The following is a 26,500-nucleotide window of genomic DNA, read 5'->3' on the forward strand; positions in this document are numbered from 1 at the left end:
GCTAAACTGATTCTACCAAAAGATCATTAGTTAAATCAATGCCAATTTTATGTTACAATATATTATATATATATATATATGAGTCTTTAATAGTATTCGAACCTATATAATATCATTCCATAATTCAGATAGAGTTTTGTACTTTAATTTTTTTTCATTCTCGAATTCAATTAACTTTCCAGAATTCTTGTTAGTATCAAACTTTCCACGTGTAGCAAAAGCACAGTACATGTAATTAGCGCACTCTCTGATTTGTAACCAAGGATTGCTCTTTGGATCTGGTATAATAATACCATCGATAACAAGTGGTGAATCATATATTCTTTGTAAGGTTTCAGGCGTCTTATATCTTGATGTAAAATATTCTTTGTCTGCTTTAAATTCACTGGCCGCTGTATCATAGAATTTACACATCCTCAAGCCACCATTGGACCACAATAATCTTTGGTTTTTATCTATATGACCAATCTGAGAACCACATATGCTATATTTATTTACATCTTCATTTTCTTCATTACTAACTGGCCCTAATATACCACCCTCCATTGGATTAATTGAATACGTTTCTCCAGCTATTAATTCGCCTAACCAAGTTGCTTCTTTATCTCCATAGATACATGTTCTCAAACGAAAATCTAAATTAGAGAAAAACGACATTAATATTCCATTTAGCTTTAATGCTTTATTGAAAACAATTAATCCACTATCAACATGATGCAACTGCAACTTTTCAAAGAAGTTACGATATATAAGAGCTTCAACGGATGGTAACTTATTATCTTCTACATGTTGATTTCGTTTACTCCAATTGATATCAAACATCAACTTTCTGTTAGTCATTATAACTTCTTCTAAAGAAGGTTCAACTTTATGAATAAGATCAGTACATCTTCTGAAAGTATGCTCCTCAATTAAGCTTCTATCTCTATACATCAAAATACCACTTTTTTGGTAAGAATCAATATTGAAAAAGTCCTGTGACGGAATATATGGAACAGCATCAATATCAATAAATAGAGCTTCTTCAAAAGTATTAAAAAGTTGAGCCACCCATTTATTATAAAAATTATGGATGTAAGATGAAACAAATTGTTTATCTAAAATATTAGAGACATCAACTAAATATATTTTTTGGTCTAGCTGTTTACTGTAATGAGACAGATCTTTAATGAATTGTTCAGAGAGTTCACCTCCTGTTGTAATGACTTGTATGGGAAGTGAATTTCCCAGGGCTTTAAATACTTTTAATTGTCTATAAAACATTATTCTGTCACTATCTTTCATTGTTACAACTATTCCTTTGCCATTAGAATAGTTGGCCCAGCTTTGCCAAAAATTTGCATTAAAGGTATCAATATCTTTGATTTGTGGAGGCTGAACAAGTGTATTAGTAATAATATCACCCTTAGAAAGATCATAAACGGTAGGCCATATTAATTCAGACTCAGAATTTTGAAAATTCATAAATGGAAACATTCTTCTATTAAAGTCTTGAGGGGTGATATCCTCAAAATCTTCTTTACTTATAAGATCTTTTAAATTTTCATTGCCATGTATAAAACAATAATCATAAACCCTCAATCTTTCTACCATTAATGTAAAGACTAAAGAACCAACACTATCATTTTCATACTCCTTAAGAATATCTTCATTTGACCAATGTGGAATCTTATAAAACCCCTTAATCAAATATTTACACTGCTCTGTGCTATTTAATCTATTCCAGTAATTTAATACATTCTTAGTCTCTGTTTTATGAAATAATTGAAAGAAAGATGGCCTTTTAGATTGCATCTTAATTGTATTTTCTATTTCCTTAAAAGCAACACGGAATGGTGATACCTCAGATGCATAATGATGTTCATTTGTTAATGACTCTATGATATTATTATTGCTTTTTCTATAATTCTGCGTAGCACTTTTATTCTCCGAACCAAATGATAATGAATCGTCTAATAGATTTGTGTGAACAAAATGATTCGAATTCACATTATGGGAATACCTTTGAGTGTACCAGGTAACAAGTGTAATTAACACTATTAATACTATTATTAAATGTCTTTTCAATCTTTGTCTTCTTAACTTACGAGATATAGTACTCGAACCTAATACTTTCAGAACAGCCATAGCTATCGTTCAAAAAAAAAGCATACATATGAGTAAAACAGTAATTTAAAAAATTAGAGTTGATGAAATGAAGTAGGATAAATATCTCTCTGCCTATATAACATTTTTCGCCACTACATTATTAACAAGATACACTTAAATTAACATATATAATTAGAAAATCTACATTCCAATCATTTGGAGTTTTATATCAATTAAATTCAAAATTTTGCAACCGATTGTCATTATCACTAGTTGCAAAATTATCATTATCTTCGGTTGCAAGATTTTGAGTTTTTCACGTTCCTTTCTATAATAAAAAAAAAAATAAAAAGAAAAAAAAATGATTTTACAACACAAAATCTAATTGCCAGTTAAATGGAAAGTCATTTGAACAAAAGCAGACATAGGAGCACACAAAACACTTGTTGCGCAAGATGATCGATCTTAGTAGTCTAGTTTATTTGCTTATTAGTTTTAGTAAATTGAAGGAGTGTTTGCTACGGTTATATCCAATAAAATTTTTCCCTGAATATTGACTATTCAAAACCTCCGAATCTAACATAGATAATTATTTTTTATTTCAGTAATAAATCAAAAAGAAGTTTAACTTGGTTAATTATATTATATATACTAGAAAAAGGGTCCTATATATACATAGATTCATATTCAAGCACTGTAAAAAAAAAAAACTCTGTTATTGCTTAACTATCCAAACAACTAGTTTTCACTCCATAGCCTTGCTAAATTATTATAAAAATTCATTTTTTCCTGGCTGAACCTTATTATACTTCCATGAGAAGATGAAGTGGTAGTCGATTCAGATTTTTCTTTAAAATATGCACAAAACCGAAATTGTTTACATTCTCTAGTTTGCATCCACGGTATATCTCCAACATCAGGTATGATGGCCCCTTCAATCATCAGCGGAGAATTATAAATCTTTTGCAATGATTCTGGGTCACTATAATGTGACTTGAAAAATTCCTTATGTATTTTAAAATCCTTAATAGCAGCATTTCTAAATTTACAAACATTTAATCCGCCATTAGACCACATTAAATCGTTATTTTCATTAACGTGTGCGATCTGAGCAGCACAAATACCATCGATATTATTCTCATTTTTATAAAACATCCCCATCGTCCCTGCATAACCTGGATCAATTGAATAGTCATTGCCAGCCAATAATGGACCTAACCAAAAAAATTCTTTGTCTCCATGCACACAGTCATCAAAATATTTAGACAAATGTAATGCGAATCCCATCAATAAACTAGATAATTGCTTTTGTCTATTAACAATTATCAGACCACTATCAACCTGATGGAAATTTCCATTTTGGAAAAAATTTTGAAAGACAATCTCTTGCATTGTCAATTGGCTCTGTGTCTTTGTACTAACCTCTTGTTTCTTAATTTGTAAAGCCTCAGTGAATGAAAATTTAATATTATCAATTGTAAGCAGATGTTCTTCCTCAAAAGTAGATGTGACTAACGCAAATTTATTCAAACAAGCTTCTCTACCGTTAGCCACTAAAATTTCTCTATCACGATACATATACATCCCAGTCTGTTTATATGAATCTATATCAAAAAACTTTTCTAGTGGGATGTATGGTACAGAATCAAGATCAATCAATATAGCTTCTTCAAACGTACTGAATAAAATAGCTATCCATTTGTTTAAAAATCCGGTAATATGTTTCATGGTAAACTGCTTGCTAATTATATTAGAACAGTCTATAACATATATATCCTGATTATACTTACTGGCCAAATAGGAAAATGACAATAAAGTTTCCTCATCAAAATCGTTTCCAGTAGTAACAATCTGTAATGGTAACGAATTATGTAACACTTCCAATATAGCTAATAATTTTTTAAACGTATTGATATCCTCATTAGACATTGTGACGATAATACCTTTTCCCTTGAACTGATTAGACCATGAAAACCAGAAATTTTGATTAAATTCTACAATATTATTAGTATTGATATATAATTGTACCATTTCTTTGCCCTTTTCAATCATATGGTACAATGCTGGAACCATAGGATTAGTGTTATTTTCATGAAAATTTAAATATGGAAACACTTTTTGATAATATTCATAGATAGATATACGTGTCCCATTTATTTGATTTAAAACAGTACTAACATTTAATCCACCTGACATGAAACAATAGTCATAAATTCTTAATTGTTCAATGGTTTTGAAAAGGGTTTTATGATTTTCCATAGTTGCGAAATCAGATTCTTGTGAGATTTCAGTGATGTAGTGAACACAGTGGTCAATTAGAGATGTATATTCTGAATTGATTTCTGTTTCAGATCCTATATTGTTGATGGAATTCGATTTATTTTCTTCATGACTTTTACTTTCTATAATATGTGACTTCCCACTTTCATTTTGAAATAAATTTAAATATATTTTAGAATATTGATCAAAATAAGAAAGACTGGCTGTTATTATAATTAGAATGCATGCAAAGAGAAGATTTCTTTTCAACTTGTTTACTCTCCAATAGAAACCGTTATGAAGCCTTGCCATGGTAAAATTATAATACCACCACGTATAACTTAGAACATGGATCCTTGAAGATAAACTATAACAACAATATTAGACATTTCTAATCCATCTTTCATTTGATCATATTAAAATATAATAAGCCTACAGACATGTATTCATTAACCGCTTACAGCCAAATCTTATATACACACACACATATATATATATATATATATATTTTTCTTATTTTCTAAATACAGATCAAAACACTCAACTTGTTGTTTATAGTTGTAATTAAATTTATGGACGGCATCATAAGCCTCCAACGGAAACTATAAACCCGCAAACTTTTAAGTATTCGTAAAATAGGAGGAATTTTACTGTAGGCAGCTAATCCCGCATGGACTATGTCTTTAAGGATTTAATCTATTACGGCGGAATTTACGGGATTGTTGTTGCAACATTTTAAAGCCAAATTGTTGTAAAAAAAATAAAAAATAAAAAAAATACTATGACAATTTCTTTGTAGTTTGCATCTTCAAGTTAAAATAAGATATAATGAAATCATGAAACAATTTCTTCCTGAACTATGTAATATGATTGTTAAAAATATGAACAGATATGTGCATATATATATACTGTATACTTTCATTTGAACTCAGCGTCATCATTAATAAAAATTCTTGTGATAAGTTATTCTATTCAGAATATATCTTATTTATTTTCCTGCATTATATATATATTGTAGTTTTTGTTTACTCTTTCTGCTCTGCTTTTTTATGAATATTTTCAGTAAAATTTATACAAAAATGTTATAATTGGAAATCTTAAGATAAGTAGTCCCAAATAACGGTTAATGTCAAGACAAAGAGCTTAGAATAACTGAAACTCCAAAACTAGATTGTAAATACATCTGAGTAATTGTCAGATTAATATTGGTGGCAAGTTTTTAAAAAAATTATTTAAAAAAAAACCTCCCGTTTTATGAAATCATGTGATTGAAGTAATTATCGACATTAACTTTTCTATTATCCCTTGATAGATGTTAGCCTAACAAGAACAATAAGAATTCTGTTAATTCATTTATCAGCCAGCATCAACAACTTAATAAAATATGAATGTCTGTATATTATTAATACTCTTATTTTTGTATATTAATTTAAATAACTCTTACTGTATATCATGCAAAAAAAATAAATACAAAATATCTGTATTTTATTTAATAAAATAATAAAAATTATTTCAGTGATCATAAATTTTACTTTAAAGTATATTATTTATACCCTTAAGATATAAATACCATAAAAAATTTGTTCTAAATTTTTTACATAGAAATATTGATAATATTTTTTATTTTAATTAAAAAAATAGTTATTATTCAACTTTGGAAGGAATGAAAAGATTACTCTTCCTCCCCCCACTTACTAAATATTAATTATATATGGATACAATAAATAATTTTATACTAAATTTTGGCTGTCATATATATATGTCCAAACTATAGAATACATAGAAAAACATTTTCTTTTTCAATATTTTAGCACAATCCTCTGTTAGGTTAATTTATACTAACAGAAAATTGATTCAATTTTTAAAAATATACTGTAAAATTAAACTCAATATACAAAAAAAAGACTATATAGTTTTTATAAATAATAGTTAGCTTCTTTTGTACTTTCCATAAAGTGTATACTTTACTTTTTGTATTAAACTTTTAACACTGACACTCTTGCCAAAAAAGGAAAGTTTAAGAAAGGTGTCTGTAAATCATCATGTATGTTGTGACATTGTATATGAAAGACATACTTAATTTACCATACATATACAGATAATAAACCTAGGAGAATAGAAAGTATAAATATACTAGTATCTGTAGTTTCAAGTCTATTTACTGTTTTCCTCTTTGAGTATACTTATCTATTTAATAAATTAATCTATATTTTATTGCTAATTTTTTTGTATATTATTTGTAACATATTTTTTGCTTTTATTATTAATTAATTAGATTGATTATACACAAAAATCTCCTTCACCATAAAGATATAAAAGTAGAACAGATATTCATTTCTAATTCCTTTCATTTATACTTCTCTTTTACACTTTCTTCTTAAGACTCTTCTTGTTTCTTTTTTTTTTTTGACTTGTTCTTCTATGTTGACATCTCCATAGGCTTTTTTCACATAAGGAACATCAATATATTCATTATATTAAAGTTACTTATACAACAAAAAAGTTTTTTTCAGAAAGTATTTTTTAGCTTTTCAAGTATTGATTATTTTAGCGACAAGTATGGTTAACGGATCAAACAGAAGACAATTCAAGCAAACTTTGGATAAGTTTTCTACCTTATTTCAAAAGAATGAAAGTAACGTTTCAACCCATGTCTTGAAGGAATCTTCAACCAAAGTGTCCATTTCTAAAATCAAGTCCTTTTTTAAAAATAGTACTAAGGAAAACACTACTAGAAGTGATCCAACTCCGGTTAAACATGTGCGTTTTGTATTCTTTCCTGAAACAGCCGCTGCCTCTTCAAATGTTGAGACTTTCCAAAGTACTCAGCCAAAAGAAAAAATTGTCAGTAAGAGACCTTTGAAGTCCTGTTTCAAAACTACAAAGACAGATTCTCACTTCTCTGTTGCTGAACAGCAACAGCCTGGGAGGAAAAGAAAAATTGTTTTGAATAAAATCCAAACTTTTTTCAATGAAAAGATTGTTCCAGTGTTCAAGCCTTCTGAGAAGAAGGAAAATGTTGTTACTGAATTAGAACAGAGATTATACCAAAAGTCCTCTAAAACTTTTGAGGTAGAAAATCAATTAGAACATATTGAAAGACTATCAAATGAGATAAAATCAGTGGAACAACAACAAATTCAAAGAAAACAACAATTTGAACTAGAATTTAATGTCTGGCAACCTAAAAATATGGAGAAAAAGAGGCAAGAATATGAGCTAAATGAAATAGATTTACACTTCAAAAAAATTGAAAGAGATGGACAGCTACAAATATTACGAGATTTAATATCGCAATTAAGATTCTTCGAAGAAGAAGTATATAAACTACAGAGCCAAGAATCAGCAATGTTAGCTCAAAAGAAAAAGGAAGCTATGCAGAAATGCAAACAAAAAAGATTACAAGAGCATCAAAAATTAGAACAAATAAAACAGACAGAATTATATGCTTGGCAATTAAATCAAGTTAGAAAGAAGATAAATCGCCAAAGAGAGAACTGCAATCTTAATAACTGTCTATTTCCAGTAAACCCTTGGAAAGTGAGAGAAGAATTAAAGCGTGAACATGAAGATCAATACAGATCATGGCACATTAGGTATATAGACTTACAAGAGAGAAGGTCTAGAATACCACGAAGCATTAATCAAAATAGAAGGGAGGATATGTCAAATATACCTCCACATAAAGTAAATCAGACAAGCAGTTATAAAAAAGAACAATGTTTGTTATTAAGAGAGCTTGAAGAAATGAAATATAGACAAAAACAAGAAGAAATAGAATTACAAAAAGAAACTATTGATTACATCAGAGCATATTGGGACACTAAGAGAAAACAGCTAGGGATGGCAATTCAGGAAAGTGAAATTACTAGACAATTGAGCATATTTAGTAGAAGGCTTGGAACAAATACGATCAACCTTTACCATAAATTAATCTAGAATCCCTGACCACGATTCTAGCTGATATTGTGTATATCTGGTTTCTTTTAGAGAAGCTATATAATATGTAGTGAAGTTAACTTGTTGGATAATATTCTGGCCAAATATCGTTCATTCAGTTTTCTCCAGTCAGCTCCTCTAGAACCCTCATTGAACTAGTTTTACTGTCAATTGTTAAAGTGTGCATATAGCCATTACTATTATGCTATTCACTTTTGATCTTCTTTCCTCACAGATCCAAGTCCAATTTGTTTGCATTTCTCTTAATAAAAAATAGCATTTTTAGCTTAAAAATTATGCTTATGTTTTGATTCTTCGATTAAGTGATGGTATTATTATCTTTATTTTTACCATTATAGCAGTTTCTATATTTCGTTTTTGTCCTATCTATATTAAGAAAAACAAAAGTGTCCTAAAATAAATATTCATCAATAAAACTTCAGATACAACTTATAGAACCACATAACCCATTTTCAAACGCCACAATCAATAAGCGCTTATTTGGGTTTTTAAATTGTGATTTGTTGTTTATATTAAAATTCTTATTTAGAATATTTTTAAGAAATACATGCTCATTTCAAAGAACTATATCTCTCAATTTCTGTTGTTAAATTACAGTCATCCTGTTTATATGCATTTACAATAATAAAAGATTGTGCCATATTCTCTGATCGTGTCATTTCATTTTCTCCTATCACTTTCTTCTGTCCTATTTTTTATTTTTTCTTCTATTTATATTATTATTTTTTTCTATATACACATTATTTTCTCTAATTTATTAATTTTCTAACGTTTTCTGTTTCATGCTATCCATGTGTATTATAAAGATAATATACATGTCAATAGTTATATTTGTGTGTAAATACTTATTTATTTTGTCCCTCTGTTTTGTCGCAAATCTTTGACAGATTCATTTTTAGGATTCGACAAAAAAAAATAAAAGCAACTCCGAACCTTTCTTATCTGTGAGCAACTATACACCATATATGTACATGTATACACACAAAGGAAGTACATCTTGAATAATACTATTCAATAACCCACTAAATACCTTAATACATAATTATTTTCGAAAATTATATGTGAAAAACTTTTTTTCTCAATAGAATAACTAAAATATATTGTTATGGAATAAGTACTCTCATCAAAGAGAAAAATGTATACTGTTGATCTTTGTAAAAGCAGAAATAATAAGAAAAGAGAAAGAAAAGAAGAAAGAAAAACAAATAAAATGAATCTATAAATTAGAGTACTTGATCCTATTTACGTAACTCCTTTGATTTATTTACATGAAATCTATACAGCCCTTATATGTAGGGAAAAAAATTGTACTATACCAAACAAAAAAAGAGATAATCAGTATAAAGGAACCAAGAAAAAACCATTAAAAACCAAATAAGAATAGTAAATCCAACAATAGGTTTTCAACTAATTAATCAGTTATTTATTTATTGTCATCACCTTTAATCTTTTTAAAAGCAGTAGTGATAAAATTTTCTAATTTGCGTAAAGTATTTGTATCATCTGGCGACGAAGAGTTGAAATTAGTTGTATTACTATTATTATTACTATTAGTAGTATCAGTATTTTGCTTAGTAGTGTCCTTCATTGTTCTTTTAGCTGTAATATCATTGGTTGCATCAGCTAAGGCTTCCCAAAGACATTTTTCCACTTGTGAGGTTGGCTTTTTAATGTGGATCTTATACTGAATCTTCATATTACCACGGATTGATTTATTATTATTACGTGGGACACCCATATTAGGTATTGTTATAACATCACCATCTTGTGTCCCTGGAGCTACTTTCAATCTAATATTGCTGCCATCTACAGTAGGAACGGTGATAGTGCCACCTAATGCAGCAGTAGTGATTGGAATATCCATTTGATACCAGATATCGTATTTATTTTTGACAGTGAACTTTGGATCACGATTCACTTTGATATTGATCAAGATATCACCTCTTAACATATCTACATTTGGATTCAATGCTTTGTCTAAAGCAATCTCTGGATAGGACCCCTTCCCAGGGATTCTAATGACGTCACCATCCTGCAAACCAGATGGGAAATCCACTTTGATTGTTTTATTTCTATTGTATGTGACACCATCTCCATGGCAGTGCGAGCAGTAATCCTTTGGATCTACTTTAGTACCTTCACCATGACAGTCTGTGCAAGTAGACATCATTTGGAACCCAGCCCTTGAATGGATCTGTGTCCCAGTACCGTTACAGGAATGGCATTTATGTCTTTGAGTGTTTGGTTTCAAACCGGACCCGTTACATGAACTGCATGGGTCGATGGCATTAAATTTGACATTAACGTTAGCTACACCAAAGACGGCATCTTTGAAATTCAACCTGTGTACAATCTGAATTGTATCTCCCTTATACTGTCTATACATCTGACTTTGGCTCTGTTGGTACTGTTGCTGTTGATGCTGGAATGGATTGCCACGTGCAGAATTGAATGCAGCACCGAAGAGATCTTCAAAATTGATTCCACCAAAATTACCGAATGGACTGCCACCACCAAAATTGTTGGTGAACCCAGCGTTTGGGGAGCCTGAAGAAGGAAAACCACCATCGAATGCGGCAGAACCGAATTGATCGTACTGTCTTCTTTTATCTTCATCGGATAGTATCTCATATGCATTTTGTAAATCATGGAATTTTTTCTCTGCTGTTGGTTCTTTATTTATATCAGGATGGTATTTTTTAGCTAGTTTGTAATATGCCTTTTTAATCTCTGATTGTGTTGCATTTGAAGACACACCTAGTGTTTCGTATGGATTTTTAATAGCTTGGTTTAATTTATTATTATTTATATGGAAATTACGACGAATATTTAATCCAATTGAATATGAGAGACGAGAAGAAGTGGGTATTTTAGTGAAAATGATTCTTGACTTTACTAGAAACGTCATTCTTTATTTTTAAAACAAAAAAAAAGTGGTAATATATAATTATATGTTCCTTTATTAAAGTTTCAATCTTTTCTGTATAGTTGAAGTGTGTGTATGATGTGTAAAATGGGGGTCCAAAATTGAAATTAAAAAAAGAAAATAAAAAAGAAGAACAAATATGGATAATGTATGTAGCTTACGTATAGAGTAAATAGGTATTCTCAGTTGTTAAGAGATGTCTTTTTAAGAAATGTAGTTTTACCTTTTTTTCAAACGTTTATATAAAATTTGATTTACATATAACTGAAAAAGATCGTTAGATATATCAAAAGCTCTCTTTTTTTTTTTTTTTTTTTGATTGCTATGGTCTTGTTGTTTTCTTCTCATCCGCGGGGCAGCTGACCAAAAGCACTTCCGTTGAAATCCTAACACCCTCCCTTTATTCTGTCTCCAATTCCTTCTTCCGTCCTTTTTTTTTGTTTCTTTTTGTTTTTCTTTTGTTTTTTCCGCATTCTGAGACTCAATAACGCTGTCACATCGCGTAATTCCAGCCCCAGTCGTATCCACAGATAGTAATCAGTAGAAAACAACAAATCCTATGTACATATATATATTATTTATGTGTGTAGATGTAGATAGATGAGATGATATGCGTATGTGTACATCATTACATAGTACATGTTAATTTAACTTGTGTAATTATGATGGTTGTAGTAATAACAAACTTCTATTATTTCCAGTTGTAAATGACGTTTGCAGCAGACGTATTATTATTAACAAGAACGCAACCCATTTCACCTCCCCCCCTCTCCCCTTCTCTGTGTTATAGAGGACATCCTCTTGTTGCAGCTAATAACAGTACTGTATATTGTGGCTGTGTATCATCTGTCAAATAGAGCGATGTTGCTGGCTGGCTCTATAACAATGAAGATCTTGCAATGACGCAATTTCCGGCACAACGACAACAACAACAACGATAAGAATGACAAAAGCAACGTTTGTATTAACTGTTGTGATTGGCAGATGCCATTGTCAGTAAAAGTATCCCTAACAACTAACAATAAAACAAAAAAGAAAACAACAACGTCTCCTTCACTCTGTTGACTCTCCCTTTTTTCTTGTTTCTTTGTTGTATTTGAACTTCCTATATGTTCCAGAAATTTAATATATATATATATATATATACGTATGGTTGTGTATGTGTTTACATATTTCTTATAAATTATAATTAAAATAAATAAATAAATAAAAAAGGAACAGAACCAAACAAATATAACAAAAAAATATCATAATTTAATTACAAAATGTCTGACACTGGTAGAAAAGACTTCTCTGATAAAGCCAAGGAAGCGTTAAAGCCTGAATCTGAAAAAGGTTACGTTGAAAAGGGTAAAGAATATGTAACTGATGCTGCAGATAAAGTAGCTGGCACTGTTCAACCCGAAAGCAACAAAGGTGTCTTACAAGGTGTTTCTGATGCAGCTAAGTCAGGTAAAGACGAGGCTGAATCTCAAAAGGCTGGCACTGAGTCTTATAGTGAACAAGCTAAAGATTATTTGGATTCGGCTAAATCTAAATTAAATGAGGCCGTTGAATACGTTTCCAACACTTTACATGGTGGTACTGATCCAAAAAAATAAACAAATATATAAATAAACAAATAATAACAACGCATGTACTTTCTCTCTTTCTCACTCCCCTTTCTATTGTTTATCTCATTAATATATATATATATATATATTCATATGTATAACTTCTATCTAATCTTTTTTTTTTTAAAAAAAAACAAACAAACAAACAAACATTATATCTCTCCCCTTTACTTTTTGCTTCACCCTGTTTTTATTCACATAAAACATATCTATCTATGTTGGACTTATTAATATGCTATTTTTTTTAATCTAATATATTCTAAATATACTTGTTTCTTTTCCATCTTCCTCTTTCTGCTCGCCATCAGTATCATTATTATTCACTTTAAATTGCACACTTTTATCAATATCTTGCGATAATAGAATATGTTTACATTTAGCAAACAATTTCAAATAATCTGTCTCAAATCCCATATATCCATCATCGTATCTCTTCCGTTTTTTACCACGTACACCTAGAGATGGTGCAATTGGATTATCTTCAAAATCATGGAATAATTTAATCATACCAATCTCTTGACGTCTTTTTTTCAATAATTCATGTATAGGTTTCAGTTCCCTCGTTATATCTTCCTGTGTCTTATCTCCTACTATCTTCCTCTTCTTATCTTCTTCAATCAAATTGACCACTTCCAACATATGTTGTTCATCTGCTGCATTAGTCCTTGTTTCATCGCCGGAATTCATATTACCATCGTTCACTTTCACCCGATTCTTCTCGTTCTTTTTATTACCTTGTTCATTCTCTCCCATTTTCACCCTGGTTGGACTATCCGCATTACCATTTTTTGCTAATGGCGTCGGCTTTGTCTTTGTCCTCGCCTTCGGTTTTGTTCTTGTTTTTGGTGTCTTAACCTTTTTCACTTCTTCAGGTGATATGATTTGAGAATCCCTTTTCTCTTCAGACTCGTTACTGTTACTTAATCCATCCTTATCCTGATTCTTACCTTCATTTAATGTATCTGAAATATCACCACTTTCATCTATCTTTTCATGCTTATTATCACCTGTTTCAGAGGTAGGGTTATTAGCTTTCATTTTATTTGAAGCTGAATCTGAATCTTTGCTTTCTGTCTTTATATCAACACTGATCAACGAAGTATTTTCCTTTGAATCATAATTGTTTTTATCCTCGTTCTCATTCGTCTTATCAGTCTCATCATTATTTCCACTGTTAGCAGAAGCAGAAGCAGAAGTAGTGACAGTACTAGTACCAGTCTCAGTGACAGTAGAGGTTGCATTAGCAGTGCAAGAGACATTTTCACTTATTTTTCTCTTGTTTAAAAAGACTGCACGTCTTTCCCTTAATAATTCGCCAACCTTAATTTCTTCTTCCGAATCCTTATCCTCATCATCTGGATCCTTTCCATTCGCATTTAATTCCAATTTAATCCTATAAGCCCCATCTTCACATAGTGTACCGAATAGTTTTAACGATTCAATTATACTTATCTGATCCAATTTGGTCTCCAATAAAACATAAAGAACCCATAATATCACTGTAATACGACTCTTTATAGTATATTTGGTTGTATCCAAAAATGTAAAAATGGATATATCATTCTTAAGTAGTAAATGTTTGATGTCAATATCTTCGTTATTACTTTTACTATCATTATCGTTATCATTACCGTTACCATTATTACTATTACTATTATTATTATTATTATTATTGTTGTTGTTGTTGTTGTTGCTGTTGGTAGTAGTAGTAGTGGTAGTGGTAATAGTATTATTATTATTCTTAAGGTCTGATATATCTCCACAAAAGTATTCGATTTTGAATAATAATTCCTTTATAAATGTCGGATTCTCGCAGATTGTGAAAATCATATTAGCCACATTATATGATGGTAACCCATCGTTTGAGGATTTATCATCTATCTTCTCCTTATACAATTTCTCTAAATCTATTGGATCATTACCTATTGGTAAATTCTTAAGTATACACTTAAGCCTTGGTGTATCTTGTAATGATTTTTCATCAGGTGAAAGGTACTGTAAACTTGGAATAGAATGGAAAATCCTTACTTGCGATGTCATCTCTGGATGAAAATTGATTGTTGTGTTCAATCTACCAACATTAACAATCAATGATAACATGCACATCGAAAATGCAACGTTGTGATCAGATAACAATTTTTCTCTTAATACTTTAGATGATTTGTTAGATGTAGCTAAACATAGAATATATAATTGTGAGAATGTCAATTTTTTATGTGTAAAGAATCTTCTTGCATCAAACTCTTTATCTGTGACATTCATCACTTGGACCTGTCCCTTTTCATCATATAAATCTCGAAATGGTACTAATGTATTAATATATGCCTTAGTAAAAAGATTAGAGAATACTTCTCTTTTATCTGAAAGCAACCCTCTGAAAAATGAATATTGCACATCTTTTCTTGTCAAATAATCACCATCTCTTTTCTTAACACTTCTATTAAACCTCGCAGTGACCCTTCTCTGTTTTTTATTAATATTATTATTGTTGGTGTTGCTATTGTTAATGTCTGTTTCTTGTTCATTTTCATATTCAGTCTTATTAGCCTTGTTAGATCTCTTCCCATTAATTTTTTTTGTTTTACTTGTTTCTGAAGTAACAGAGTTTGATGAGTTTATGGACTTCGTATCTGATATATTACTAGAAGTAACCTCTTCATTATCCAAAACTAAACTATCAGCTTCGATTTCATTACTAACGCTTGATTCTGTTCGAAGAGGTTTTGAATCTTGAAAGACGTCATGTATCGGGTCATATACTCTCCCTCCCATTGTCATATATGTTAGTTTCTTTTGCAATTTGTAATTACTATATAAAAATTAATGCTGGTTAATATCTATTGCAGTGTTCCCTCTTGTCTCAGGGAAAAAAAAAATATTTTCTAAGTTTATTCTCTTAAAACACTTTCAATGATGATTTCTCTTCAACTAGCTGTCTCTTACTACAACATTTAATTTTTTTTTTACATTTTTTTTTTCTTACTAAATGGTGCTATGTCTCTCTATTTCGATCAGTGACAGATTTTGCAGATCGAGAAGGAGGATTGCTTCTCGAATCTACATCCAGACACCACATATAACTGATCGATGAATATGACAACATAGATAGATGATATGAATATATTAAAAGAACTATACTATCAAATACAAGAAACAATAAAAATAATTAGCAATCAGTATACTATTGATACATACATTTATGGATACTATTTTATAAACTAAAATATGATTACTCCCTTCCCTGTCTTGCTTTTTTTTCCTCTCCTTTCCTCTCCTTTCCCTTCACTTTCTGAACATGGATGCTATTAAAGTCTGGTCATATAAATTGGTTCACGTGTACTGAAGTCAAGAATCTCAATAAAGCTTTGAGTATTCTTTTCCACTGCAACCACCAGGATATTATTTTTAAAACTGACAGACCAAATTTGATCGGCATCCCCCAAAAGTCTCCAATGAGCCAATTCACCATTCCTTAAATTGTATATATTAAATTGCCCTTCAGATCCACTAACCAATATATTATCATCAACACAAAATGTGGTAATAGCACTTAAGTTATCATGATGGTATGCAAATTGGCGAGAATAATCATTGGAATCCCAGCCTTTCAAAGAACCATCTGCTGCTGCACTGACTAAATATTTATCTGATAATCGTAGAAGTCCTACTAATGCAGAATGCCCGGTTAATGTTTTCCATGAACGACTATGTCTTGTACATGTAGATCCAGATGCTGTGACTATTTGGTATGGACCATTTCGGTTTAAATCATTCATATCCCATATTTTTATTGTAGCATCCATACTGGCAGATATACATCTATTCCTCTTGTGATCAAATATGGTAGAGTATATACGGTCTGTGTGACCAGCAAAAATATGAAGACATTTCATCTTACTAATGTCCCAAACAATCAGAGTATTATCATATGATCCACTAATAACAATATTACCATGGCCAGACACTGTACGTACTGAAGCTAAATGTCCTTTCAACACACCAACAAAAAATGGATTTCTACTTGTTGAATCAAAAATCAAAGGCCATTTTTTTTGTCTTCTTTCTTCCTCAATGTTATCACGGTTGTATATAGTCTGGTCTAATTTCCAAACATGCAATGTATTATCCCTAGATCCGGTGACAATATACTTGACACCATTATATTCCACAATATCAAGACACCGCACTGTTGACGTGTGACCTTTGAAAACATGAGTACAACAACCACGCTTAATATCCCATATACGAACACTACGATCTGTTGATCCACTTACAATAATACTATCACAGTCATATTTTAATGCCCAAACTCCACCATCGTGACCACTTAGTTCTTTCAAAAATGTTTTATTTTTGGAATCATATACACGAATCATCTTATCGTCTGCACCAGTAATAATATAATCGTTTTCAAATTGTAAGCATGTTACTACACTGGTTCTGTGTCCTTTTAGTGTAACTCTTTGTGGAACAAAGTTTGGATTATACCAATTTTTCAAAATGTGACATCTATTGACAAAATCTAGTTTATAAACATCCTCAATGTTATCAACTAATGGATATTGTTTTTTCAATTGTATTTTATATTGCTTGAACTCTTCTTTGCTAATAAATCTTTCAGACAACAGTAAATGCTTCCAAAGAAATGGTGTGTTATAAATTATTTTGTTCCATGTGGTACAAACTGATAGTGCATGTACAATATCTATAAAAGATAATTTTGTCAAGATCTTAATGGCTATCTCAATAGGTAATGAAGATATGAAATCTCTTTTTAAATTATCCCTAATTAACACATTTAAATCCGTCAATTGGCTTCTATTCAGATTACAAATTATATTATATGCTATTCTTTGTAAATCTACTGGATCCATATTTTGTAAATCATGATTATTAAATATTATACCCATATTACTATTATTATCGTTGTTGATATTCTTGATCTTTGGTTTTCCCAGATCATTAAGCTCATTTAGATCTTTTTCATCTGGAGTACTTATTCCTGAAGATGCAATAGGAGACAATGGTAATGGATCATCCAAAACAGTTGTCGTTGTAATAGTTGTGTTAGCATTGACGATAGTAGAATTATCTTGAGAATATTCTTCTGTTACTAGATGATCTTTTGTGGTACTAGTATTAGTATTCTCCATTAATTTGATTTTTTTAATAAGTGGTCTTCTGTGTCCATCATTTTCAGCTTTATCTTCCCTTGCCCTTTTTTCATTCTCGTTTACTAGTAACGTCTGTGACGCTATCATTTTCGGTAGAACGCCACTCGAAACTAGGTTATTCACATTTTTATCTTGTCCATTCAAAGATATATTTATGTCATTAGTAGATAAATCATTCTTATTAATTGATGTAGAAGAATTTATAAAATTGGATCTTGTATAATTTTGTGATTTTGATAATAAGTCTATTATTCCACAATTAGAAGATGAGTATCTATAAGGGACTGGAATATCACGTAAAGGATAGGTGGATGTATTTGAAGGCATAGTAAAAGTAATGTGGACTACTTTTATATGCACAGTACTAACAGACACTTAACGAATAAAACAAACCAACTAGAATAAAAAAGAAAATAAAATAAAAATATTAGGATAGGATCAAAACAAAGGTATTACGGTCAAATATAGATATATGTATTATTTTCTTAATTTATTATATGAATGAACCACCAGAAATTTCGCTCTGAGATAAAAATAAAATTAGACTTTGAGTAGAAAACAAGTAAAATAAAATGCAAACGGACAAAAATCCAAAACAGAAAAATAAGTACGTTTTTTCTTATAGGTTAACTCAGTTATTCTGTTATATTATTGTACTAGCTAATTATTAGGATTTATATACATATATGGGTATGTGTATATTAGTGAGCCTTTATCCACGTAGTATGATCCTGTAGGTTTGTATCATGCAATATTCCATTTTTCATTCTTATAAAATCATCTCTTAGGTCTTTTATCCTAGCTTTTTTTTTTTTTTTTTTTTTTTTCAATTTTCTTTTTATGTTGACTTTCTAATAAATTAAACATCTACAATAAGTAAGAGAATGAAGAAAGCATGAAACAAGCAACCTAGATGGATAAAAATTGGTAGCCTAGGCCTCTGTAATTTTTGTAATATACAAGAATAGAACAGAAAAGTATTAGATTAGAATATATACGGTAAGTCAGAGTTATGCTAATTTTAGTTCTAAAATTTAGTTATCATAATTTATAAGAGACTTTGCCTCTCATGCATTTCTACTGATTCTATTATTTTTAGTTTTATAAAGATTAATGGTAAGGGGACCTCGCATAAATTTACAATTCTGACATTAGTTAGATGATTAGTAATATATGATAATGATTTTACTGTGTTAACATTCTTCTATTACTGTTTTAATTATACTTTTCATTTATAATCACTTGACTCACTCCCAGAGTAATGAACATTAAGAGAAAAATCCATCCATCTATTTATTTACTTAGGAAAATACTATTGTAAGTCTTTAATATTTTCCTTTCTAAACACTTTGGAGCTTGGTTATCGCAGAAAATATGTTTAATTTAATTAGTTCTTTTTTTTTAGGGTCTAATTTTTTTTAAGGTCTTATTAGAGGATTTAATAATATCTTGAATTTTTATGTATACTTATAGATAAATTTTTTCAGATAAAAAAAGCGAAGTTTTATTGAAATCAAAACCAATCTTGGCAGTACCAAGCTAATCATTCAACAAATACCAATAAATATATTTTTAAAGTCATTCTCCTGTGTGTTTTTTCTTTGATATTCCCTTCACTAATTTTAACTATACCTTTTAATAGACGTAACATAAACCAAAATACACTAGTTTATGTACTTTTATTTAATAGTACATATGTATTTTTTTTACAGATAATGGTTAGAAAAGTTTTAATGATCAAGAATAATTATTTTATGTAAACTAAGATTCTACAAAAAGTTTGAATATTTAAAATATATGAATTTTTTATGCTTAACAAATTTATAGTTTGCTGTTTGGAAATATAACCTTGTAAAAAAATTAAAGTTTTTGAGTATGCTTCTTTTGCGTAAATCAATCTTTTTACTGTAATGTTACAAAAAATTGATAAAAGTTAGAACTTGTAGTGGTTTTGAAAATAGTAATGATTACCACATTTTAGATACTTTTTATTTATTATATTAATATAGTACTAGCGTAATGTGTTGCTCTATGTTTTTCTCATTTTCTCTCTATTTTTCTTTTCAGTTTTTTTAAAAATCTTAAAAAAAAAAGTTCGAGGAAAACCTAAGTATTTTTCTCTTATAATGGTACACAATCTGTACCGTATACAAAAAATTAAATAACTAAATTTAAAAAATAACAATTACAAAATAGAATATAGAAGCTTATTATTTTCTAACATTTGTTAATTATTCCTAGATAAATTTTTGGATGCTAAGATAATGATTCTAGTTAGAAAATAGACAACATAATTACAGGTTTTTCTTTAAACGAGAGATTTGATTTACTTAATATTTGAATAAGAATAGATATGGATAGAAAATCTACAACTTTCTAAAAAAATAAAGTAGAAAAGACACAGAAAATAAATTGTCACATCAAGCATGCTGTCAGCTTATGTGATTTTGAAACACTTTTAACTCCCCATTTAAAGGTAACAGTAAATTATACTAATTAATTTACCATAATTATTTTGGTTGTATACTTCTATAAAAACCTTATGTAATATTTTGAGCAGTAGATAATGTCAGTCAAGTGTCAATATATTACCCTAAGGGGCTCTGTAACATTAGATGGCATTAACATTAAGATTATATGTTTATCGAGATAAAAGTCCTTTCAAGGCAACATAAATGTTTTATGGTAAGTGGTCTATAGTTTTATTAATAAATTGGGAAGCGCAAAAAATATCAATCGAATATTCAATAATCGAGACAGTAATTGTTATAAACAGTAAATTAATTACCGGACGGTTTTTCGTATATATTAGCAGTTATATCGAGCTTATACAGTTGTTTGTTGTTCATCTATTTATATATAATTTTTCTATATAAAAAAGGAGCTGGGGAAAATAGTTTCATCTTCAAAAAGCGTCGTCCTTTTATATGTTTTCCGGAACTTGATCAACTACTCAACTTGATATATTAATAGATAAGTAATCCATATCTTTATTATTAGTTATAACAACATAATCGAAGATCATAGAACACTTAGGACAATAGATTCTGGTGGCGCAGTAGAAAGTATAATGCATACAGTGTACATACAGATAGTATTTTGTGGTGACAAATGGACACGTAATACCTAAAACACAATAGATAGCTCTGGATCCAAGTAGAATCTTGCCTAATATCAATGATGTTATTTCTTTAGTGTCCGACGTTTAGTGTTATAGTTTGAACCTAGGACCAATTTTTTTAACAGTACTATTGAACGAATAGTAAGGGCAATAACAAATATATAAGAACGTTATATATATCTAGGAAAATTAAACGATTATTGCTTGTTTTTTTTTTTGTATTATACAATGTGCTACATATAATTATAAATCAACCAAACATATAAATTTAGATACCAAGATACTGGTCCTTTATATATGAACTATGGGTTGATAGTTTCTTATTTGAGGTTCTGTAACGACTGCCACCGTAGATACATTTCTCCTTAATTAGCTATTTAATGTTTCATGAATGTTTCATTTTGTTACATATTATTCAACAATCACATGGGATTTATCAACAAACCCTAAGTCCTATAAATCCAAACTGGAACTTTTCTTGACAACCATCACAAAACCCTAACAATTTTTTTCAACCCTAATCGTTTTTTCTATATAAACATAATACTAAGGTTAATTTATAACGTTTAGCGTGATTAATTGGTTTCGTGGTCTAGTTGGTTATGGCATCTGCTTAACACGCAGAACGTCCCCAGTTCGATCCTGGGCGAAATCACTTTTTGCTTTAAGTTTTGCAGTTTCCTGATATTCTTGCTTAGGGTTTCGTGTAGAAGATTGAGGGTTGTTAATATTCTTCTAAATTTTCCTTTTTGCAAAATTTACCTGTAATAGATGGAAAATCGATTACAAGAGATATGCCCTTCTGGAACATTAAAATAGACAAATGTTTCCTGGTTTGTTGTTTATATATGAGATATAGACTGTATTCTATACAAGGAGCAACTAACATACACAGATATACAGATATTTATACTTATACAAACAAGAAAAGCAAGAACAACTTCGTCGACTAAAGAGTTTATAAGATTGTTTATAGTGACATCAGGATTTCATATATCACGTTTACAAACATACACGAAAATAGGAGTAACAAACAAATAAGAACAAACAAGAATTAATTAAGAATAGAAATCTAGTATATAAGTATATACTATTTAGTTCTGATAGAGTAGAGATATATAGAGATATACAGAGTTTATATTTTCTTTATATTCAAGTGAATTGTTATTCCTATTATAATAAGATCAACTTGTTACCAGAAACTTATAATCACGGGGTTATCACATTAAACGTTTAATATCTAGCAATATAAAGGATGGAACTGTTGTGCCTAACCAGGTCCCCTAGTAGATTTTTTTTACAACCTGTTATTGTAATAGACAAGACCTTTTTTTGTAGCGCATGAATCGGGAGGATAGAATGGAGTCTGGAAAGGTTACTAGTAGAAGGATCAGAAAATATTATAGATGGAGGCAAGAAATATGACTTTCAAACTTTGTGTGTTATGTATTTACCCTAGTTTCCGTTTATCTATGTTTTCAATTTTATAACTAGATTTATCTATTTTAGCATAGAATCTGTCTACCGACCTAGTAAAATAAAGTTCATTTACTTGCCAAAATTGGTCCCTACACTTATACAGTTCTCTTAATAACTGATCTAGAAACGGTTCTTGATAATTACTAATTTAGATAAATACGGTATACTAACAATACAGAGTCAATATATTATCATGTTTCTTTCCAAAGAGACAATAATAATAATAGTAAAGGTTATCGTACATAGCCGAAAATAATAGCATTAAGGGGTATAACAAATCGGGTAGGGAATTAGTAGAGATGTCTCCTCAAAACGAGCTTTCAACAGCTGATTCCATAGATCGTCTGGAAACTTTTTTTAAAAAAGATACCAAATCTCAGTATCACATGGTTCTATTTTATTAAAAAAGTAAAATAAATTTCACGGGAAAGTTTATTTTTTTATTTAGAAAAAATTACTATATTAGTTTTTATGCAAGAAAATAATAGCAATGTGGATTGAGTTATTAAGTGCACAAATCATATGAGGGATTTTGTAAAAAGCTTTAATTGGAAATCTAAAAATATGTAGTTCGTGTGTAGTGCCCATTGTCACAACAAAGGACTTGGAATAGTAGAATCTCAGAACCTAGACTGTGAGCGCATCCAAAAGATTGTTGATTTAATATTGATAATAGAATACAAAGAGACTTACTTAAGAGTATTCTGATTATTAATAGAATGTCAAAAGCATTTGTCAGCATCATTGTAGATGTTAAATCTATTAGACATCTTTAAAAGATATCAAGAATAACAGGAATAACAGTATAAATTATATATTTTATTTATTAGTCAAAATTAAAAGTTTTATAATCTACAATTATTTATATTATTATCAACTTTCATAGGTTAGTACATTATCTAGAATGACCTCTTGCACATGCTAGACCTCTTTATAACTATATTGGTATACGATTACCATTCAAATTGCCGAATTTAATCAAAATACACTCTTTATAATGGTCATTTCACTACTTTTTTCATATACATGTTGTTGTGACAAATGAATTTCTTATTTATTGAAAAAAAATGTTACCTTAAATAAAAATATAAATATTCATAATACTTCGTCTATACATATGCAGATATAAATATTGGATTTTTTAAACGTTGTTACTTATGCATTTCAGATGTTTAAATACAACCTGGTACCAATACAAAATATATATAGGATGCAATAAGGATAGTTCATCTGTTTTGAATATACCCTCCTATTATGGTGATGAATATATTGATGTTTTCGATATTTGAAGAACATCCTTTTAATTATTGAATATTTTGTTATCATCTACTTATTGTAAAGGAGAAAAATAGTTCACCCAATTAATAGGGAGTAGGTTCATAAACTTGGTGTTAAAATGTCTTTGTAAAATTTTCTGTAATATTTGAAATTATGGAGGAATGATTTTCATTATTAGAATTTGTGATAACTGCCACGCTCTAATTTCTTGTTGCTCCTTTTTGTGCTTTTTTCTGATGAGATTTTAAATGCCTCATCATATTGGATTTAACATTGAAGGCTTTCGTGCAACCTTCCCAGGTACATTTAAAAGGAGTATCACCACTATGAATTAAATAGTGGGTTTTCAAAGTAGACGGTCTAGAGCAAATCTTACCACATACTGGACATTGCTTTCTCAATCTTTTGGCAATATTTAAGTTTGTTTGAATAGTATCCAAGCTAGGGACACCATTAAGTGGATCGTTATTTATCTTAACATCTCCGTTGAAGACGCAGTTGTCTCGAAATTTTATTCCTGCCTTTTTTTTATTCTTTACAATTTTGTTATCAAGATCATTTTTTTCCATATTATCCTTATTAGTGTTGTCATTATTTTTGGGGGCATCAACCGTTATAGAATTTGAGTAAATATTGGGATTTACTACCGAATAATTTTCCATTGGGAGCACAGTAACAGGTACTTCACTTGTAATATATTGTTGTTGTAACGACGATGGAATGCCACTTGGTGGATTCAATATACAGCCATTATTAACTGCAACTGTAGGTTGTTGTTGTATTTGGTACTTTGTTGGCATCATTGGTATATAAATATGATATGGCTGATATATTTGGGATTGATGATTTTGTTCAAGCGGTATGAATGGTTGCAGTTGCTGTGGCTGCTGCAACTGTCTTTGTTGTTCTTGTTGCTGTAAGATTGGTTGAGATGAGGGAACAGGTAAATTTGGTGTTTGTAATTGTGGCATTGGAGTAAGAGAATTTGTTATGTTGTTTGGAACAGAGTATGGTATTATATTTGGTTGTATAGGTATAAATTTGTTCATATTGGGATTGTGGCTATCTATATGTGTTGTTGAGTTAGATAATGTATGGGGGAATTGTTTAATAGGTGATCCTAATTTAACATGCTGAATCTGTGGAGATATTTCTGCAGGTATATTTTTAGCTACATTATTATTTGTACTTATTATGGCTTGTTTAGGATATGTATCATTAACTGGTACAGCAGTGTTATTAATTTGTTTCATCTGTCCTTCAATAATACCTAGAGTTGCTTCTTCTCTTATATTGCAATTATTCTTTCTTATTATTGTGTTAATTGGAGGTAAAACAATTTTATCGACAGGTTGGTTGTAAAATTTATTAGTATCAATGCTGTTTGGAGTATTATAGAGATTAGGTACAACTTTTATACCAGTATCAGATTTAATATTCGGATTTACATTATCAAGATTTACAGAAGGGTATAAAATAGTATTGTACTGAGTATCTGTTACTGGAATTGGATGTTGTATTGAATAAACTTGTGGAACAGGTAATTGATCTATAATTGAGTTATTATGGCCAACTGAAATTGGTTGATATTGGTTGAAGGAGGAATGCATGATAATACTCATTGTACTGTTAAAATATTATCAGCAAAATAAGTCCAAAATGTTAGCAGGTTTGTCTTATTATCTTTTTTTATTTTAAAATATCGTAAATACAAAACCTTTTTTTTTAATAATAATAATAATGGTAAGTAGATATTCCTTAATAGATAAAATAATAATTCTTGTTCTTTAAATCTATGTTTTTTTCTTTTCTACTGGACAATAGCTTTAATCGAGAGAAATGATTTCTTGTAAATAATACAGGCAAAAAAAAAGTTATTACTACTACACAAAGATTCGAAAACAGTTAAAAATGGTTGAAGAATTGAGTATTAAGGTTGTGTGACAGATTTTGTTTTCAGCAGCTTATCGAAGCTGTAAATTCAAGTTAGAAGAAAGAAAAAACAAAAAAAAGATAAAAAAAAAGGTTTCTTATATGGAATAAATATTTATATAGGATTGTATTCTATCATTATGTATTAAAACCAACAAGCAAACAAATACATTCCGAAAAAGCATCTTTAGTAAAACTTAAGATTATTCAAACTTCAAAGAAAGGACATATTTTGAGACGAACAACAAAAAACAAAAGGGAAAGATTATTTTCCACAATAGGTAAAAGTGCTCGCTTCTGATTGAAAATCTTAGATCAAAACCGAAACTGTTCAAAAATAACAAAAAAAAAAATTGAATTAAAGAAACTGCAATCCAAAACGAGCGCTATTATTTCGGTCAAAAAATATCTCTTTCTTCACATTAAAAAGATTTTCCATTTTCAAAATTACATTCTTCGCTGATTTTTCGTCTTTGAAGAGAAAGAAGAAAAATATCTGCACAGGACAAAGCACAAATGAAAAACAACGTATTAAAATTCTAAAAAAAAAAAAAAAAGAAAAAAAAATCTATTATGAAAAGGCTCTTTATCCCACGTTAATATTTAGACAATAGAGACATAAAAATTTTCGTAGGCAATCTTTGTTACCTGTATAGTCCATTATGTTGCG

The 26,500-nt window shown here is 29.6% G+C and overlaps 8 protein-coding genes and 1 non-coding gene across 9 annotated transcripts; 3 read left to right on the forward strand and 6 right to left on the reverse strand.

Moving 5' to 3' along the window:
* Positions 1-102: 102 nt before the first annotated feature.
* On the reverse strand, positions 103-2,127 carry PWA37_000341 (alpha-mannosyltransferase; the record flags this gene model as incomplete). Its single annotated transcript, XM_064857020.1, has 1 exon — positions 103-2,127. One exon carries the CDS (start codon positions 2,125-2,127, stop codon positions 103-105), a length of 2,025 nt encoding a protein of 674 aa, XP_064716153.1.
* A 699-nt stretch (positions 2,128-2,826) lies between these two features.
* Positions 2,827-4,659, reverse strand: PWA37_000342 (alpha-mannosyltransferase; the record flags this gene model as incomplete). The annotated part of the gene is made up of 1 exon (XM_064857021.1): positions 2,827-4,659. The coding sequence occupies one exon, from the start codon at positions 4,657-4,659 to the stop codon at positions 2,827-2,829; it is 1,833 nt and encodes a 610-aa protein (XP_064716154.1).
* A 2,247-nt stretch (positions 4,660-6,906) lies between these two features.
* Positions 6,907-8,286, forward strand: PWA37_000343 (uncharacterized protein; the record flags this gene model as incomplete). Its single annotated transcript, XM_064857022.1, has 1 exon — positions 6,907-8,286. The coding sequence occupies one exon, from the start codon at positions 6,907-6,909 to the stop codon at positions 8,284-8,286; it is 1,380 nt and encodes a 459-aa protein (XP_064716155.1).
* Positions 8,287-9,730: 1,444 nt separating this feature from the next.
* Positions 9,731-11,215, reverse strand: MDJ1 (Mdj1p; the record flags this gene model as incomplete). The annotated part of the gene is made up of 1 exon (XM_064857023.1): positions 9,731-11,215. The coding sequence occupies one exon, from the start codon at positions 11,213-11,215 to the stop codon at positions 9,731-9,733; it is 1,485 nt and encodes a 494-aa protein (XP_064716156.1).
* Positions 11,216-12,498: 1,283 nt separating this feature from the next.
* Positions 12,499-12,834, forward strand: HSP12 (lipid-binding protein HSP12; the record flags this gene model as incomplete). Its single annotated transcript, XM_064857024.1, has 1 exon — positions 12,499-12,834. One exon carries the CDS (start codon positions 12,499-12,501, stop codon positions 12,832-12,834), a length of 336 nt encoding a protein of 111 aa, XP_064716157.1.
* Positions 12,835-13,095: 261 nt separating this feature from the next.
* Positions 13,096-15,624, reverse strand: IES1 (Ies1p; the record flags this gene model as incomplete). The annotated part of the gene is made up of 1 exon (XM_064857025.1): positions 13,096-15,624. One exon carries the CDS (start codon positions 15,622-15,624, stop codon positions 13,096-13,098), a length of 2,529 nt encoding a protein of 842 aa, XP_064716158.1.
* Positions 15,625-16,151: 527 nt separating this feature from the next.
* Positions 16,152-18,347, reverse strand: CDC4 (SCF ubiquitin ligase complex subunit CDC4; the record flags this gene model as incomplete). The annotated part of the gene is made up of 1 exon (XM_064857026.1): positions 16,152-18,347. One exon carries the CDS (start codon positions 18,345-18,347, stop codon positions 16,152-16,154), a length of 2,196 nt encoding a protein of 731 aa, XP_064716159.1.
* A 3,375-nt stretch (positions 18,348-21,722) lies between these two features.
* Positions 21,723-21,797, forward strand: PWA37_000348. The gene has a single exon. It is a non-coding gene; the product is annotated as a tRNA-Val (tRNA).
* A 2,301-nt stretch (positions 21,798-24,098) lies between these two features.
* Positions 24,099-25,520, reverse strand: PWA37_000349 (C2H2-type zinc finger protein; the record flags this gene model as incomplete). The annotated part of the gene is made up of 1 exon (XM_064857027.1): positions 24,099-25,520. The coding sequence occupies one exon, from the start codon at positions 25,518-25,520 to the stop codon at positions 24,099-24,101; it is 1,422 nt and encodes a 473-aa protein (XP_064716160.1).
* Between the last annotated feature and the right edge of the window lie 980 nt (positions 25,521-26,500).

This window comes from Arxiozyma heterogenica, assembly GCF_036370985.1.
Source record: "Arxiozyma heterogenica strain weizmannii chromosome Unknown scaffold_11, whole genome shotgun sequence".
Lineage (NCBI taxonomy): Eukaryota > Fungi > Ascomycota > Saccharomycetes > Saccharomycetales > Saccharomycetaceae > Arxiozyma > Arxiozyma heterogenica.